Source organism: Ambystoma mexicanum, chromosome 2q, assembly GCF_040938575.1.
Source record: "Ambystoma mexicanum isolate Mex_15411 chromosome 2q, UKY_AmexF1_1, whole genome shotgun sequence".
Taxonomy (NCBI): Eukaryota; Metazoa; Chordata; class Amphibia; order Caudata; family Ambystomatidae; genus Ambystoma; species Ambystoma mexicanum.
Genome location: NC_090924.1, coordinates 246,084,774 through 246,105,283, shown reverse-complemented (window position 1 = coordinate 246,105,283; position 20,510 = coordinate 246,084,774). Strand labels below are relative to the sequence as shown.

The 20,510-nt window shown below is 39.4% G+C and overlaps 1 protein-coding gene across 1 annotated transcript in view; it reads left to right on the top strand.

Annotated features, from left to right (window-relative positions):
* Positions 1 to 20,510, top strand: part of CYP2W1 (cytochrome P450 family 2 subfamily W member 1) — a 173,249-nt gene that overhangs the window by 82,765 nt on the left and 69,974 nt on the right. Inside the window, exon 5 of the mRNA XM_069646468.1 lies at positions 16,380 to 16,553. Within this exon, the coding sequence (XP_069502569.1) occupies positions 16,380 to 16,553 (174 nt within the window). The remainder of the gene's footprint in view (positions 1 to 16,379; positions 16,554 to 20,510) is intronic.

Sequence of the window (20,510 nt, the reverse complement as noted above, 5' to 3'; positions counted from 1 at the left end):
ATCAAAAGGATATCAACACATCATTGAACTATAACAAATCTAGTCTATAAACTGTACTATGCTAAAAGTCCTGCTTTAGCACTAGCAAAGTTAAATAACATCCTTCTACATGGTACAGCAAAAGACCTACTTGAAGAAATTCTCTATATCCAGAAAAAATATTTTGGAAGTGAAAGCCATTTTCAGAATGAGATAGCTTTAAACCAATTAAGCAACAATTCTACACATGGAAACCTTTTGCTCAACACATACAAAAAAGAAATACTAAAATTTAAAAGTACATCAGCTGAAGTACCAAACCATGTATGTGTATGTTGCCATAGAATTTTTTATAAAAGTAACACAAAAACTGTGGACCTATCATACAAAATAGAAGACAATGAAGATTCTAAATGGTTTGAATTAGCTCTATACCTTGTAGCAGAAAACAAATATGAAATAACTGAGCCCTTAATACTTTGCAGTTATTGCACTACAAAACTTGACAACAACCAAACTCCTTCACGTTCTATCACAAATAATTTGCAATTATACCCAGTACCAAAACCTCTACAACAACTTAATTTATATGAGAGCATCATAATTCAAACAGTACACCCATTTCAAGCAATAATACGCCTTCAACCAAAAACAGCAAAATTACCTCCCTCTGAATTGGTAAAAGGCATTTGTGGAAAAGTAGTTTATTTACCATTAAATCTAAAAGAAAATGTGCATACTCAAGGAGTGCAACGTCCAATGCAGCAATCTTTAATTATATTAGTAAATGGAGTACCTACAAAAGACAAAGAAATATGGCAACAGCTGGTAGATTTATATAAAGTTAGACAAGCCTTCCAATATCTTAAAGAGAATAATGAATATTATAAAGAAATTAATATTGAAGAAAACTTGAAAGATACAACTGAAATAATTCAAGAAACACAAGAAGCTAGTCAATTTGAGCTACTAGATCCTGCTACAATATCAAATACTTTAGACCATTATACAATTCATCCTTTGCACTGTAATGACACCGTACAAGATGTACTAGAAACTTACCAAATGCGTCAAACAAAAGGCTCGCCAATCAGTATATGGGAAAAAAGTATAGAAGCACGTGCTTTTCCTCTACTCTTTCCTACTGGCAAAGGAGGAAGGTATGATGATAGACCTATTCAAATATCAGCTTCAGAATACCGCTCATTACGGATGTATTCTGAAGATCCCAGATTTAGACAAAATGTGGAATACATATTCCACCTACTCTTTGAAAGTGAACTAGCAACTTTATGTTACAGAGTTGCACACATATTAAAATCAGGATCACACTTTCAAAATATGACAGCTACACAATTATTAGAGAAAGTGCAACAAAAGGATGAGGTTTTACAATCAAATATTACAAATCTATTAGCAAATATGCGTGGTACTAAAGAGTACTGGTTTTGACGTCATGGAGATGTACGTTGTATGATCAGAAACCTTGGCCCACCCACTTGGTTTGTTACATTAAGTTGTGCAGAATATGCATGGGAAGATTTACATGATTTCCTACGCATATCAAATAAAAACAAAACAAACATAGATATTCTAACACCCGGAGAACTTTGTTCTTTGGATCCTGTTAATGTTTCAAGATATTTTCACCATCGCTTCATTGCTATGCTACATTTTATTTGTAATAAAACTGTTCCTCCCCTTGGAGAAGTGCAACACTTCTTTTGGAGAAAAGAATACCAAGCCAGAGGAGCACCACATATCCACATGCTTTTATGGATTAAAGATGCTCCTAAATTTGGTCAAGATAGTGATGCCACTGTTTTACAGTTTATTGAAAAATATGTCACTTGTGAAATTCCATCAGAAGCCACAAATAGTGATCTTCGTGCACAAATTTTACAATTTCAAAGACACAAATGTGGAAAATATTGTCGTTGCAAATACAAAAACAAAGGCAAATACTACACCAAATGCCGATTTGGTTTCCCTAGACCAGTTACAAATACAGGTCAAGTAAACAACCTCATGTCTTCAGTTAGACATACTGTTAAAGGAAAGTCACCTAAAAATACATATTACATAAAAAGAAAAGAAGAAGAAAAATATATCAATGATTATAATGCAATCATTGCCCACTTATGGAATGCAAACATAGATGTGCAGTACATTGCAGACAATTCTCCTGCAGTTGCACGATATGTCACAGCATACTTAACTAAAGCAGAAAAGACCGAGCTCCAAGACCTCTGGAATGAACTGTCATCAGATAAAACAGTATCTCAGAAATTATACAGCTTGGGCATAAACATGCTCACCCATAGAGAATGTGGATCTTATGAAGCAGCTGATCGTTTAACTGGTACTTCATTGTATGGTAAATCTGAAAATATACTATGGCTAAGTCTTGGTCCAGCTAAATCTAGAAAAAGAGTTCTAAAATCATATGAAGATATAGAAACAATAGCCAAACATGATCCCAACAGCCAAGACATTTTAAAAAACAATTTATTGGACACATACTACCCAAACAGAAGTAATACTTTGGAAAACATGTGTCTATACCAAATAGCCCAAAACTACACATACAAAAATAATATGAAACCCGATGAAAAAAAAGGTAAATATAGAGTGACAGACTGTGAAGGCAGCTTAGTTAAACTCACTAAACCAAATTTAATTAATCATATCAAATTGTCATTGAAGACTCCTCAACATAAAGAAGTATATTACATGTCCCTGCTACAACTCTTGAAACCATGGAGAAAAGAAGAACAATTACTAGATAACTATGACTCATATGAGGATGCTTTCAAAGCAAATGAAAGCACTATAACTGATGTAAACGTTACACAGTACAAAACAATGTTGTACAATGAACAGCAACATGAAGAAGAACTCCAAGCCCAACTAGATAAGGATACTCCTGACAGTAGTCAACCTTCTGTAACAGGAAGCCAAGAACCACTGGGAGGACCACTAATAACAAATGAGGCAGAATTAGCTATGATAGAAGTAGAAAACACCATGTGTCAGTATGAAGATAAGGAAGACTTAACTATACTACAATCAAAACTAAACAATGAGCAAAGTAGCATTTTTCAAGAAGTAACAAAACAAATTGCACATGGTGTAAAACATGAAAATAAAGAATGTTCCTGCCATAATTATAAACCTATACTACTATACGTCAGTGGTGAAGCTGGTTCTGGCAAAACATTCCTAATCAAAATCATTAGTAAGTTCCTTCAACAATTGACAAACAACAAGCTGTCAGCTGTTGTCACTGCCCCCACAGGTTTAGCTGCCTACAACATAGGTGGTGTTACATTACACTATGACCAGTAGAACACCAGAACAAATTAGACTATTACAAACTTTCTGCAGAAGCTGCAATGGAATTACGCAGAGTATTGAAACAAATGAAAATTCTACTAATAGATGAAGTGAGCATGGTCTCCAACCTGATGTTAGCTTTGATTCACCTCAGATTACAAAAAGTACTCAAAACAGACTATGAAGAGCTCTTTGCAGGAAAACACATTATTGTTTTTGGAGATCTGCTTCAATTAACACCAGTAAAAGGTGAACCTATTTTTAAAACATTAGGGCACAAACTCTGCCGTAAAACTGTTGGCAGCATTGGAAATATCAACCTTTGGCAACATTTCCAATACAGAGAATTAACAGAAAACATGCGCCAATCTGCAGATCTAACTTATGCCAACATTTTAAAAAGTTTGAGAGTTGGTATACTTTCTAAAGAAGCAGAAGCAACATTGAAAACCCGGCACATTAATGCACTTTATGGCGATAATGCATGTGCTACAGATGTTATGGAACAATTAGCCCACAAAAATGTCAATTGTATGGCCTTAATGCCAACTCTTGCAAGCTGTTTCAAATTCAATGAAATCATGCTAAGTAAAGAAATGCAACCAATAATGGAAATTAGCGCCACAGACAAACTAGATGTACATGGTATGACACTACCCATGTGTGACCAAGCCACAATAAGACTAAATAATTTAGAAAAATCAATCTCAAACACAGCAGGCTTAGAAAAGATGTTAAAATTATCCTTAAATTGCAGAGTAATGCTTAAACGTAACCTGGACGTGGACCAAGGACTAGTTAATGGAGCACTGCGTACAGTTGTTGGCTTTCCAACATACCCACGTGACAACAAAATTCAGTTTGTCAATATACTCTTTGACAAACTTTCAGAAGTAAAACGGATAGGACGCTCAACAGCTAGATTCCTTCTCTTCAAAGATATGTATGTACGCAGAGAACAATTTTCTCTAACTCTTGCACACGCAGTCACGATTCATAAATCACAAGGTCTTACCCTAGACAAAGCAATGATAGATATTGGTAACACAGTCTTTAAAGAAGGCATGAGCTACGTAGCACTATCACGCTTACGTACACTTGACGGTCTATTTCTAATAAACTTTGATGCACGTAAAGTAAACGCTAATATTCCTTGCATTTTAGAATATAATAGACTTCGCTCACTATACACTCCCCATCTAAACACATATTCTGTTCCACAAAAACTAAAACGTTGTAAAAGAAAACTAAATCAAACAGAAATGCAACAGGACGTCACTGCAAATCCTCCAAAGAGAGTAAAAGAAACTAATACTTCATCAAGTACCACAAACAAAAAAGAATCAATTAGAGAAAGTAAACCAGGTACTTCTTTAAAGAAGGAAGACAAACTCCAAAAAAAGCAGTTAGATACAGAACTACCTGGACCATTTAAATTCTCAAATATAGTTGGTGTAAGTTGCTATGCAAATGTAGCAATGAATATTCTATTTCAATTACCACCAATTGTTGACAACATTTACTCACACAGTACAGACCCATTGTGTTTGCAAATGTTAGTTCTTCACAGAAATGCAGCAAACAATCCTGACAACAAATATAGTGTTTTTGGAATAAAACAACAATTGGACTACTGTGCTGGAATGGTGAAATTCACTATAAACTCACAGGAAGATCCTCAAGAATTTCTAATGTACTTACTACAAGTACTGGAAAACAAAAACATACCTATAAATGAAATCTTTCAGATTTCATACATGTGGAAACATACATGCACTCTCTGCAACAAAGTGACACAAGAAGAAATCCCCAATGAACGCTTCATATATATAAAGTACCAAATACTGAATCCATTCCATTTCAGCAACTTGTACAAAATGCAAACCATGGTAGATTATGCTCTACCTGCAATTCAGATAATCGCTCCACGTTAGTAATACAAACACATAGTAAATACGTAATACTAATGCTTCTACATTACAATGCAGATGGTACCAAAAACAACTGCAAGCTGACTGGATTCACACATGGTCAAATATCACTTGGTAAGAAAACCTTCACAACAATAGGTATAATCTACCACGCAGGAGCCACAACCAATTCAGGGCACTACACTGCATGTATAAAAAAGAAATGTGGATGGTTTGAATGTAATGATAGTACCATTGCTCTAAAGCAGAGATTACCAGCAAATCTCACAAACGCTTATTTGATGTTCTTAAAACTAAAATTTGATAAATAAACTGTATTTAAACCTTTAAGTAAATTTGTGTTACAAAAATATAAAGTGTTAGAATACTCCAAAAGCTATCTAACTGCTCAAAGATTCTACAACAACTAATCAGATAAATGAATACCACTAAATTAGACCAAGAAATACACAGTTAGAATACGCCAATTGGTATCTAACTGTCCCAAAATTATAAATTTGTGTTAAAATAATATAAACGGTTAGAATACTCCAAAAGCTATCTAACAGCTCAAAGATTCTACAACAACTAATCAGATAAATGAATACCACTAAATTAGGCCAAAAAATACACAGTTAGAATACGCCAATTGATATCTAACTGTCCCAAAATTTAACAATATCCAAATAGATAAATCAAAACCACTAAAATATATTTAAAAAATAGACAGTTAGAATACGCCAATTGGTATCTAACTGCTCCAAAATTTTATAATATCAAAACAAATGAAGAATCTGTTACTGCTCCAAAAAAAATACAACAAAGCAAAGTATAAAGCATTAGCCAGAAACAACAAGTGAACACTGAAACCAGTTTTACAACGGTAGCGGGCGCCCCTCTCTCGAAAGAACAGACTTGATAACCTGTTCAGTGGTTATTAACCACTTGAGAGTTCGCAGCCACTGCTTTTACTCACTGTGCCTTTCACAGATGGGAAATATCCATTTGCATATCAGTCTTTGTCCTGCCCAGGGGCAGTCCAGCACCGAAATGCAATGGCAACTCCAACCTGAACGAGAGTACCACCAGCAACCCCATACACGTGTTTCACCCTTGTTGGGGATCATCAGTGAGGTGAAGCTGATGCCTCTCTAAGCACAGTGAGAGGGAGACCACGTCTGGTTGCCCCCAGGAGACCTAGGGTTACCAATCCCAGGTTCCTTGAAAAATAGTTTTACAACGGTAGCGGGCGCCCCTCTCTCGAAAGAACAGACTTGATAACCTGTTCAGTGGTTATTAACCACTTGAGAGTTCGCAGCCACTGCTTTTACTCACTGTGCCTTTCACAGATGGGAAATATCCATTTGCATATCAGTCTTTGTCCTGCCCCGGGGCAGTCCAGCACCGAAATGCAATGGCAACTCCAACCTGAACGAGAGTACCACCAGCAACCCCATACACGTGTTTCACCCTTGTTGGGGATCATCAGTGAGGTGAAGCTGATGCCTCTCTAAGCACAGTGAGAGGGAGACCACGTCTGGTTGCCCCCAGGAGACCTAGGGTTACCAATCCCAGGTTCCTTGAAAAATAGTTTTACAACGGTAGCGGGCGCCCCTCTCTCGAAAGAACAGACTTGATAACCTGTTCAGTGGTTATTAACCACTTGAGAGTTCGCAGCCACTGCTTTTACTCACTGTGCCTTTCACAGATGGGAAATATCCATTTGCATATCAGTCTTTGTCCTGCCCAGGGGCAGTCCAGCACCGAAATGCAATGGCAACTCCAACCTGAACGAGAGTACCACCAGCAACCCCATACACGTGTTTCACCCTTGTTCGGGATCATCAGTGAGGTGAAGCTGATGCCTCTCTAAGCACAGTGAGAGGGAGACCACGTCTGGTTGCCCCCAGGAGACCTAGGGTTACCAATCCCAGGTTCCTAATTTAGAAAAATCAATCTCAAACACAGCAGGCTTAGAAAAGATGTTAAAATTATCCTTAAATTGCAGAGTAATGCTTAAACGTAACCTGGACGTGGACCGAGGACTAGTTAATGGAGCACTGCGTACAGTTGTTGGCTTTCAAACATACCCACGTGACAACAAAATTCAGTTTGTCAATATACTCTTTGACAAACTTTCAGAAGTAAAACGGATAGGACGCTCAACAGCTAGATTCCTTCTCTTCAAAGATATGTATGTACGCAGAGAATAATTTACTCTAACTCTTGCACACGCAGTCACGATTCATAAATCACAAGGTCTTACCCTAGACAAAGCAATGATAGATATTGGTAACACAGTCTTTAAAGAAGGCATGAGCTACGTAGCACTATCACGCTTACGTACACTTGACGGTCTATTTCTAATAAACTTTGATGCACGTAAAGTAAACGCTAATATTCCTTGCATTTTAGAATATAATAGACTTCGCTCACTATACACTCCCCATCTAAACACATATTCTGTTCCACAAAAACTAAAACGTTGTAAAAGAAAACTAAATCAAACAGAAATGCAACAGGACGTCACTGCAAATCCTCCAAAGAGAGTAAAAGAAACTAATACTTCATCAAGTACCACAAACAAAAAAGAATCAATTAGAGAAAGTAAACCAGGTACTTCTTTAAAGAAGGAAGACAAACTCCAAAAAAAGCAGTTAGATACAGAACTACCTGGACCATTTAAATTCTCAAATATAGTTGGTGTAAGTTGCTATGCAAATGTAGCAATGAATATTCTATTTCAATTACCACCAATTGTTGACAACATTTACTCACACAGTACAGACCCATTGTGTTTGCAAATGTTAGTTCTTCACAGAAATGCAGCAAACAATCCTGACAACAAATATAGTGTTTTTGGAATAAGACAACAATTGGACTACTGTGCTGGAATGGTGAAATTCACTATAAACTCAGAGGAAGATCCTCAAGAATTTCTAATGTACTTACTACAAGTACTGGAAAACAAAAACATACCTATAAATGAAATCTTTCAGATTTCATACATGTGGAAACATACATGCACTCTCTGCAACAATGTGACACAAGAAGAAATCCCCAATGAACGCTTCATATATATAAAGTACCAAATACTGAATCCATTCCATTTCAGCAACTTGTACAAAATGCAAACCATGGTAGATTATGCTCTACCTGCAATTCAGATAATCGCTCCACGTTAGTAATACAAACACATAGTAAATACGTAATACTAATGCTTCTACATTACAATGCAGATGGTACCAAAAACAACTGCAAGCTGACTGGATTCACACATGGTCAAATATCACTTGGTAAGAAAACCTTCACAACAATAGGTATAATCTACCACGCAGGAGCCACAACCAATTAAGGGCACTACACTGCATATATAAAAAAGAAATGTGGATGGTTTGAATGTAATGATAGTACCATTGCTCTAAAGCAGAGATTACCAGCAAATCTCACAAACGCTTATTTGATGTTCTTAAAACTAAAATTTGATAAATAAACTGTATTTAAACCTTTAAGTAAATTTGTGTTACAAAAATATAAAGTGTTAGAATACTCCAAAAGCTATCTAACTGCTCAAAGATTCTACAACAACTAATCAGATAAATGAATACCACTAAATTAGGCCAAAAAATACACAGTTAGAATACGCCAATTGATATCTAACTGTCCGAAAATTTAACAATATCCAAATAGATAAATCAAAACCACTAAAATATATTAAAAAAATAGACAGTTAGAATACGCCAATTGGTATCTAACTGCTCCAAAATTTTATAATATCAAAACAAATGAAGAATCTGTTACTGCTCCAAAAAAATACAACAAAGCAAAGTATAAAGCATTAGCCAGAAACAACAAGTGAACACTGAAACCAAACAAACAAATAAACTGTAGCATAACAGAAAAAGGTTTTTTTTTTAACATGGATTTTTTTTTCTCCCACAGACCCTATGATTTTAGCAACAAATACAGAAACTGAGCAAATTGCACAGTACTCTGATTTGTACTCTACTAAATATGAGGGTAAAAAAAAAATAAAAGTATATTGCTTATACAATGTATACATGCTATTTTCTTTTATCACAGAAATGAAGAAGAAAAACATGGACTCCCATTACTAGACCAAACAGTAAGTATACAATAATAAGGACAACCATAGCAGCATATCACATCCATAGTATCTAATACCTTTGTTCCTTATCCATTTGTTTTTCACCCAAGGTTATAAGCAAATATGAATGTGATATGCTGCGGTGGTTGTTGCCAGGGCATACAATGTTGGGTGCATGGCCAAATGGCCATGCACCCAAGACTCTATGCCCTGGCAACAACCACCGCAGCATATCACATCCATAGAGTCAAACATTTCAACTATGATCTATTGGAAACTTTTAATGTCCGCGAACAATGTGAGTGTTCTTAGAACACTTTGAACTTGCCAGCGAACAATACGGACACCGTTTTCAGGACACCCCCTACGAACATTTCAGAACAACGCGATAGTTCTTACAACACTTTCAACTTAACAACGCCAATACGGACAGGGTCCTAAGGACACCCCCTACGAACATTCCAGGACACCGGGAGTGTTCTTAGAAGCGTCTTCAGAACACCACCATCTTGTTTATTTGCGAACATTTCAGGACACCGCGAGTGTTCTTAGGACACATTCAACTTGACAAAGAACAATACGGACAGCGTCCTCAGGACACCCCCTACAAACACTCCCCGGACAGCGGGAGTGTTCTTAGAAGCCTCTTCAGAACACCACCATCTTGTTTATTTGCGAACATTTCAGTACACCGCGAGTGTTCTTAGGACACATTCAACTTGACAGAGAACAATACGGACAGCGTCCTCAGGACACCCCCTACGAACACTCCCCGGACACCACGAGTGCTCTTAGAAGCATCTTCAGAACACCCCCATTTTCTTTATTTGCGAACATTTCAGGACACCGCGAGTGTTCTTAGGACACATTCAACTTGACAGAGAACAATACGGACAGCGTCCTCAGGACACCCCCTACGAACACTCCCCGGACACCGCGAGTGTTCTTAGACGCGTCTTCAGAACACCCCCATTTTGTTTATTTGCGAACATTTCAGGACACCGCGAGTGTTCTTAGGACACATTCAACTTGACAGAGAACAATACGGACAGCGTCCTCAGGACACCCCCTACGAACACTCCCCGGACACCGCGAGTGTTCTTAGAAGCGTCTTCAGAACACCCCCATTTTGTTTATTTGCGAACATTTCAGGACACCGCGAGTGTTCTTAGAACACATTCAACTTGACAGATAACAATACGGACAGCGTCCTCAGAACAACCCCTACAAACATTTCAGGACACCGGGAGTGTTCTCAAAAACGTCTTCAGAACACCCCCATTTTGTTTATTTGCGAACATTTCAGGACACCGCGCGTGCTCTTAGAACACATTCAACTTGACAGAGAACAATACGGACAGCGTCCTCAGGACACCACCTACGAACACTCCCCGGACACCGCGAGTGTTCTTAGAACAGTTTCACTTTGCTTGCGAACAAAACGGACACATATTGACTCCTTAGAACACCCCCTAGTCAGTTTATTTAGAACATTTCAGAACACCCGTGATGGCCGCAAACAAATCGAACACAAAAAGAATGTCTAACACATAAAAAACACAACTTTCATCCTATCTCATACACTCCCACCCTCCCCAAACACTCCTACACACCAACACACTCTACAAAATACACATTTTGAACAAAGTTTCACCGCGCTGTCCGGGGACGTCCGCGAATCCAAGATGGCGGGCGCTACCGAAAAATGTGACGCGCTTCACGCTCCACGCCGTCCAATCAGCGAACACTTTGCATGTCCGTGAACATCACGCAAGACGATTGGCCAATCAGGACACTTTCCGCGGAGCGAACAGGGAAGTGTATCCGCAAACCGAACTCAGATATCACACATTTTTTTTTACCTACTTTTTGGTCATTTTAAAAAAAACTACTCGACGGATTTTCACCAAATTTGCAAAAGCACGCTTTCGGGACCAAGCCGCTGCTCCTGGTCCAAATTTGGTGGAAATCCGTCCAGCGGTTTGGGCTGTATGCGCGAGCAAAAATTTTTTCCCATTCACTCTATGGAGAGTGAGTATAATGTATACAAATATGAGCATATAGAGGGAAGGTAGAGTAATAAAAATAAAACTATGAGAAAGTGCTGATAACCATAATGATTATCTTCATGCACAGAAAGGATTGCTCTCTTTCAAGCCTGTATCTTCCGCTATGTATATGTTTCATATGATGTGACAGGACCCTAAGTCTACAAATATAGTACCTTTTCAATTTTTACTTCCTGACTGTTACTGAAGAAAACTATGTGGCTTTGATATGTCAGTAAAGGATAAAAAGGGAGAACCAGCCATGTGATGTCATCAGTGATGTCATCAATGACATTTGTGGTGTCATCTTTGATGTCCTGGGTGTTAGTGTTAGCAGTGCACGGTGGCGCGAGTTATGGTTGCTTATGTTACCATAACTGGCGAATTTCAGGAGTTTTTCGGTTTTACTTTGAGCCATAACGTCCCTTTAACAAAGTTTTTTCACTGAATTTCATAGGTTTTTAGTAGCGCAACTTAACCATAACGTCCCTTTAACAACGTTTTTTTAATATCACGCAAACAATATACAAACATGGCGTGCAAAAACCAACTTCTACAGATGGCTTTACACAGAATGTTGCAAAGTAAGAATTTATGCTCGTTCACAGTGAAGGTCAGCTGCTTCCACAACTTCTACAGATGGCTTTACACAGAATGTAGCAAAGTAAGAATTTATGCTCGTTCACAGTGAAGGTCAGCTGCTTCCATTTTTTTCTCGGGCCCCGGAGAGGCTCACGAAGCGGACTATAAGGTTGTATTGTGTTTTGACCTTGACAGACAGAGATTGTGATGAAAGACTTCTCTTGAAGGAGTGTTGCTAAAACGTAAGATAAAGATGAAATTTCTGAAACGAAACCACTTTTATATATTATATCACTATACGAAAGATCGTTGGCACACGCGGAGTCATATTTTGGGACTGCACCACTCGTAGACAATGGAAATTGCAATTGTACTGTAAGTAACCCTTTAGATTACTTTATACCAAATATAATTACAATAGCGTAGCATTAAAGACCGCTCAAGTTGAACTTGTTCGTTGGAAGTGGCATAATGTTTTCTACCGCGCACTATCACCGCCGAATTGATCCCCTGTCGTTTAGAGGGCTCTGAAAAAGGCATACGACACTGGGTGGGTTAATAGAAATAATTTAACCAGTCTATAGGCGGTCAAATGCTCTACTCGCTGTGCCACTTCACTCTAGCCTGTCAAGTGGCACAGCGAGTACAGCGCTCGCTTTGACATCCGTGCACAGCTTTCTAACGCAAGTTTGAATCCCGGCAAGGCCAAACTCAGCCTTTTATCCTTCCGTGGTCGATAAATGAGCACCACACACCGTGGTTAATAATAAGCACTGCTTACATACCTCACGGTTCTTAGCGCTATATGAATGGGAAAATATTATTATTTTATTATTAACATACTCTGTTGCACTATCTTCGATAGCAAATAGTTTCACGCCCTAATAAATAAAATGATGATTTTTAATGAAGATCGGCTGGTGAGACTAATTTATGTTTTTTAAAACAGGTATGTGGCCCCATTTTGTCTATGTCACGATTTACAGACTCCAGTGGATGGGGTCTTCAACTGCCAGGTGCAAGTCCAAATATGCAACTTCATGACCCTCACCATTTTATGGGACAATCGCCAAGGACCAATATGCCCTTACGCAGTACTAGCGGCTACAAACAACATACCAACCAATAGGGTGGTCTAATGGCTCGTTGTTGGAGCAACCTTCCTATTATCAGAGCGACCATTTACTGCTTTTATCATAAACCAACAGCCTATCTACCACAAAGGAACAACGTGTAACTCCAAATAAACTTTTGCTGATCGACAGCAGAGACAATAGCAAATCGCTGAATATTCACTAAACATTTCATGTGAAATAAATGTACTTTACCAAATGTACAATCCTGCTGTTTACTTTTAAACCACAGTTTCATATTCCGAATTGTGGCACACTGAGTTGTAAGCTGATCTAACACTCTCTGTACCGCAAAGGAACATCGCGTGTCTCAACATGAACTTTTGCGGATCGACAACAAAGACCAATGCAAATTGCTGAATATTCTCTAAACATTTGATGTCAAATAAATGTACTTTACAACATTTACAATCTTGCTCTTTGCTTTTAAACCACAGTTTCATATTCCGAATTGTGGCGCGCTGTGTTGTGACATAATGTGTGTTGTCTTCCGGGTTCTGTGTAAAGTCGTGTAGTACTGGAGACGACTGGGCGCGTTCCATTACGCACCCTGTAACGTCACGGAGAAAGGCGGGGAATATGAATGCTTTGATAATATCAGGCTTAGGGGCGGGAGATATGATTTAGTGTCGCAAAAGCAAGTCAGCCAGGTCAATAGCGCCAGTCATAGGATTATCACATAATGTCGGCGCACACCAGCCGGATTTATCGTTTCTTTAGTGGACAAAAAGTCGGTTGACGCCCCTAGGAAATTGTACTATTAGCGAACAAAAGGAGTGCTCTTAAAATACTTTCACCCTGACAATGAACAATACAAACAACGTTCTCAGAACACCCCCATTTTGTGTAATTACAACCATTTCGGGACACTGCGAGTGTTCTTAGAACACATTCAACTAGACAGATTACAATACGGACAGCGTCCTGAGGACACCCCCAGTTTGTGTATTTACGAACAATTAAGTACACCGCGAGTGTTCATAGCTCATTTTTACCTTCCTTGCGAACAAAAATGACACATACTCTGTCCTCTAAACACCCCACCATTTAGTTTATTTACAAAATGTCAGAACAGCCGTGTTCTCCGCGACAAATCGAACGCAACAAAAAGGTCTAGCACATAAAAAAACAAAACATTGAACCTATCTCGTACTCCCCCACCCTCCCCAAACACTCTTACACACCAACACACGGCACTAAATACAATTTTTTATCCACGTTTCACTGCGCTGTACGCGGTCGACTGCGAATACAAGATGGCGGGCGCCACAGAAGATCTGACGCGCTCCACGCCCCTCGCCGTCCAATCAGCGAACACGTTGCATGTCCGCGGACATGACGCAAGGCCATGGGCCAATCGGGGTGCTGTCCGCGGAGCGAACAGGGAAGTCCGTCCGCGAAGCAAACACAGATATCACAAATTTTTTTGCCTTACATTTTGGTCATTTTTAAAAGAACTACTGGACAGATTTACACCAAATTTACAAAAGCACGCTTTTGGGACCAGGCCGCCGCTCCTGCTGCAAATCTGGTGTAAATCCATCCAGCGGTTCGGGCTGTAGCCGTGCGCAAAGTTTTTTCCCATTCAGTCTATGGGAAAAAAAAGTTTTGGGACCCCCCCTATAACTTTTCCCCCCCTGGACGAATCCTCACCAAACTTTGCAAAATAATTCAGAGTGACCCAACTACTTTTTTTGCAAAAATTTGGTGAGGATCCGTCCAGGGAGAGCGAAGTTATAAGCCGCCCAAAAAGTGCTCTTCCTATGGAAACAGCAACTTAACCATAACTAGATGGCCACTAACGTGGCCATGTAATATATATACGTAACCAAATGATGTTACTTCATCATGCGAGGAAGATGTTCAGGGTACAGTTGTCAGGTTGATATATTATGAATTGAGATGAAGTGAGCATTTTGGACTTGTGATTATATTGTATTGATGTTTAAGACTTTCTATGGTGAAAATTATTTTTTGTTATATAAAATGTGTTAAGGTTTTTTAAACTAATGACACAATAAAAAAAAAATCCAACTATCACTGAAAGCGCCCATTAAAAGATGCCATGCTGAATCGCCTAATTTACAGAGATCCTGATCTGGTAATTGAGCCCATTAATCTTTGTGTCATACTTTAAAGCATTCCTTTGGGAATCAACTCTAACCTGTCGTTGGCACCACATTCTATTCTAATGCTTTCCCCCACTACCACATGTGCATTTCTACCTTCCACTTGCACAATGCTCTACTACTTGCCAGCCAGGTACTGATATGCATGCATACATGCATAATTATGTCAATACCAAGTGAAGCAGACTTCCACTCTGCAAGCATGCCTAACCTCTCCAATGAGTTAATTCATCCCATCCCCACAAAATCCCCCTGATTCATCTTCTTGGACTTTTTTATTATCCCTTTTCAGCAAATCCTACAGTTATGCCACTCTGACAGGCCGTCTCCTTAAACACCTATCGTTGTTCCCTCTTCTCTGCTCACACCTCTCATTCCCAACATTTACATTGCATTATTTGTAAATATTTAAGTTTTGTAAAGTATTTTGTTGCTGTCTCTACTTTATGAATAACTAAATAAATGTAAATTTGAACTTATGCTGGGAAACACCTATGTATTCATTATGTTTGTTCATGCTCATTTTATCAATTTAAGATACGAATATGCATTGAGTGGAATTATGATCAATTGCTTTGCTTTTTTCGTTTGAAGAGGGAAAAGAAAAAACACAATGCTTAATTTTTCAGATCATTTAAGTTTTCTTTTGGGAGCAAAATCCAGGCATGTATTACTTTGGTGAAACATATTTTCTAGGTCTTTTAATTTTATGCTACAATATTCGTTCACATAGGTTACCAATTGATATAATTTACTGTATAAAAATCTGTGTATTGAAGAAATGAAGGACAGAAATGTGTAGAATGGTCCCTAAAAAGTAGGTGGATAATTTTTTCAGAGCAATTATTAACATTTTAGAGTAGGTTATGAATACCTTACCTTTAGACACACCCATGCTTATTAACAACCAGGAAAACAGAAATCTGATAAGTACATGGATCAGAATGTGTTTGTGTAATGCCCTGCTCTTTAACTCTGACTAATACAAGGACCAAGTGACTAAAAATAAAGTCCCAAATGTATCACCCAAGGATTAGTGACAACCACTTAGTGGCCATCATCCTTGCAGTAAAGATCTCTCTGTCTCTATTAATTATGTAGGAATGGTCGTTAATCGATTACATTTTACAATAACCATTTTTTATTTCTAACAGCTGTACAATTATTATCCAGCCTTGGCTGGCCTGTTTGGGGCTCACAAGACTGTTGAAGGAAATGTAAATCAGCAAGTTGCTTTCCTGCAGGACTTCTTCGAAGAGCACAGAAAAGAGTTGGACGCAAACAATGTTACTGGTTTCATTGATGCATACCTACTGAAACAGGAGCAGGTATTTACATTAAAATGTACTCTCATCCGCAGTTGTCTAGGGTCTACTTGAAATACTTGGTTTGTTTCATGGGAGAGTGAACGTTTAGCAACTCGCGACTTTCTCGAGAACGTCCTCAAAATAGCATTTCCAAAGTGGTTAATATTCACAGAGCAGGCCTCTTTTTATTGCTTATCTTGAGCAGTGCCAAATTATGCCTGGAAGTCTTCATGCAGTTGACTGTCGACTGATGCATTTCCACACACTTTTCACAGTCCTTTGAATAAGAACACATGACAATGTTCTCTGTATTAACTTCTTCATTTGGGGTTTCATAATATCGATGGTATGGAAGCCCTCTTTGAGTGTCGGATTTCTCTTATTCTCATGCTTAGGCATGCCATGCTGCTCTCAAATTTTCTATCTCACAGCTGAGTGTGACAGCTTGACAGTTGAGGGTTGTCCAACTCCAGGCCTCGAGGGCCAGAAACTTGATGAGGTTTCAACATAGTCCTCATTAATATTCATGAGCAAACATGTGCATACATTTAGAATCATTGTATGCAAATTCATGTCATGAATATTAATGAGGACTGTCCTGAAAATCCGACCTGGATCCGGCCCTCGAGGCCTGGAGTTGGACAACCCTGCCGGGTCAATGCCAAGCTACATTCACTTTGCTCTGTTTAAACACAGATTGTCATGCTAGTTCTATATTTATTTATTCATTTGCCTTTATTTATCTTACTGTTATCCTATGTGCTGTACTATGGTCATGCCATTTCTATATTGTTTTATTTTTTATTTTCTTATTTTGTTTGCATTGAAATTGAATTAACAATTCTTTTTAGCAAAACACAGATAGTTAATTTTTCAGTCTAAACAACAGTTTGTACAGTTTACGACTATGAGTCGAGAAATGTATTTTTTTATTTATTGCCTTTATTTATCTCACTGTTATCCTATGTACTGCAGTATCCCCTGCCCTTTCCCCTCTGCACTTTTCCCCTTCACCCCCTCCCCTGGACTTGTGCGATCTCAATGTCACCTGGCCTAGTAGGATCATTGTCTTTGTCTTCCCTCTGTTTCCCCTCCCTTGCCTCATCGCGCCTTGAAACACTTGTGTATAGGCGCACTATAAATGCCATATCATATCATATCATACATAATTATAAGATGACCTTGCCATTCACTGTATTGCTCCCAACGATACATTGTCACGTAAGTCTCCTGACAGAAAAGTGGCCTGTCACTTTCAACACTGCACTACAATGCCATTTTCCTATTGCCCCTGTTGAACACATATTGGTCAATTTCTACATTGCCCGCAGAATGGTGTCATGCTAATTTCACATTGCCCACAGAAGTATCCATGTCTTTTGTTCTGAAATGCATGCTGGATGAAATCTAATCAAATTTGCTTGGTTTAAATGCTCACTAATCAATATCTAACTGTGTCTCAGTGGTTTTTCCCAATTTCTAATTTTGTTACCAATGTCCCGTTTCTATTTATGGCAATTTCTATCCGTTTCAGGCAGCGTTTTTTCAGATTATGGCCATAACAGCCCCAGAAAACTGTAGTGGCAGCTTCCATATTTATCCAGTTAACCACATACTGGCATTCCAGCTTCTACTTGTTATGCCACTTTTTGTATTGCCACCACAGGATTATCATGCCGGTTTTAAAATTGCCATTTTAGTTTGAACAAGGCCATGCTAGTTTTACATTGCCAGAGATAGTCAGGTATCATAATGCCAGATTCTACATAGTGCCCATCGAAGATGGTTGATTGTATTTATTTATAAAATGTATAAAGTTCAGCTCATCCAGAGGTACCAGTGTGCTGCGCTGTTTAATGCGGATAGACGGATAAACTGAAAATTGCTCTATGCCAAAGTCTCCAGTATCATCATATTGAAGGTAGCGATATCATGGTCACAGTTTAACCCATCCCGCAAAACATCCAAGCCAGGAGCAAACATCATATAGCCAGGTTATGCTTCCAAACCACATGATATGTAGTACATGGCAGAGCCATCACTCCCCCTTGCCACACACACATGAGTTGATATGTAGTGCCACCAAGCCTCCTGCGCTCACGCCCTGCTCCTTGGCCCTGGCAACCCCCCGGAACCCTGACTGCATAAGATCACACCTGGGGTAAAGCCCTGGGATAGTACAGGCAAGACCCCTGCTGTCGACGAGTGTGGACTAGGAGCAACCCTCCTGGGGCTCCACCATCATCTGTGCTGGGACGCTGTCCCTTGAGGAATCTACCATCTGGTGGAGCAGGGTACTGCCTGCCTGTGTGTCATTGGACCATGCAGCGGATCTCCCGCTCTGGGCAGCTCCTCCGGTCACTGAGCTGCCTGTGGCCACGCCCTGTTCCTTGCACCCCCCCACCTCCACTGGAACCATGAATGCATAAGATCACATCTGGGGCAATCTCCTGGCCATGTCCGGCCAAGTTCCCCTGCTGTCTGTGGCTGTCCACGGTACATCCATGCCACACTTTACATTTCCATCTCACCATGTTACAATCCTCTGCATCCTTCAGCCACCACTTCTCTTCTTCTCTGGACTGCAGGGTTCCGATCCCTTCTATTCCCCCATACCCTGCATGCCGCAATGAGTTCTCGCTTTCTTCTAAATCTATGGTGCTGCTGCCATTGTTTGCGGTCTTCTTCACCCTCCTGTTTTCCACCTGTTGATATACTCTCTCTCTCTTTTCTCTATCTATAACGGCTTATTGCATTACGCTCTGCCTCTGTAGTCGTCCCTTTGTTGCTCACCATCAATTTCATAATCTAAATTACATTGTCCCTTCCCTCTTCTATTAACCTTTCTCCCTCCATCGAAATTGCCTTGTGGAACACCTGCTTGCTGTGCACAAAAGCCCATTCAGTCTTAGGCAATTTTCTCTGCTAACAGTTTCACTTTTTTGGTCTAACTGAGACCTGCTCACCCTCTTTAATACTGGAACCCCAGATGTTCACTGTATGCCTTCTTCGCCTTTCTCTCATACCCGTCTCCTGCCTGAATGTGGTGAGAGCATTGGCATTCTTTCCTTGACTTTTTTCACTCCTACCACTATTTCCTCCTACTTGCTTTCCTTCCCTACCTTTGAATTTCACTTTGCCTGCTTTTCTAAACCTCATCCTATTGCTTTTCTACCACCTCCTGGACTTGTTACATCATTTTGTGAGGATCTTGACACCCTCCTTTCATCTCTTCTTCCATTGCAGTCATCTCTTATTCTTCTTGGTGACTTCAATTTGTGTCTTACTTCCACCCACCGAAATCTCCCACTCCTTGCCTTACTTGACTCCTATCATCTTCTACCTATCCATAGCCCTCTCTCCCATCTCTCTGGCTCTCATCTTCATCTGATCTTTCCAACTATTCCAAGCATCTCCTCTCTTACTGCTGTTGCATTCCTTCCTTTGATCTCTTTCTTCTTACCTTCTCTCTTGCTTTACCCCCTCCACCTTCTGTTTCCCCATCATTTTTATTTATTTGTTAGGTATTTATAATGCGCATGTACAGCAAACGGTGTTTCAAGGCTCATCACCTTTTCAGTGCTGTGATCTGTGCTCTTTTTCTCCTGTACCTTTTATTGCTCACATCACTTCTTCTTTCTCTTGACACTTTCTCGTCACTTTCACCTGACTCTGCCATCTATACTTATCACCTTTCTCTTGGATGCTCTCGATACCCTATACCCTTCTTCAGCCTTTTGTCCCTCTTTGAGACATTCCCAGACATAGATGAATCCCTCCCACCGCTCATCCCAATGTATTCTACAAAGGGTTGAACGTCGATGGCTCAAATCACAATCATCAGTTGATCTTCTCTTCTTGTGTTCTGCTCACTCTGCTTATGATGCCCTGCTACTCAGTTGCTCCACCCCCCTCCAGTATTCACTCCTTCCAAGCCTCTACTTAAGGACTATAGACCAGCTCCAGTCAGAAAGCATT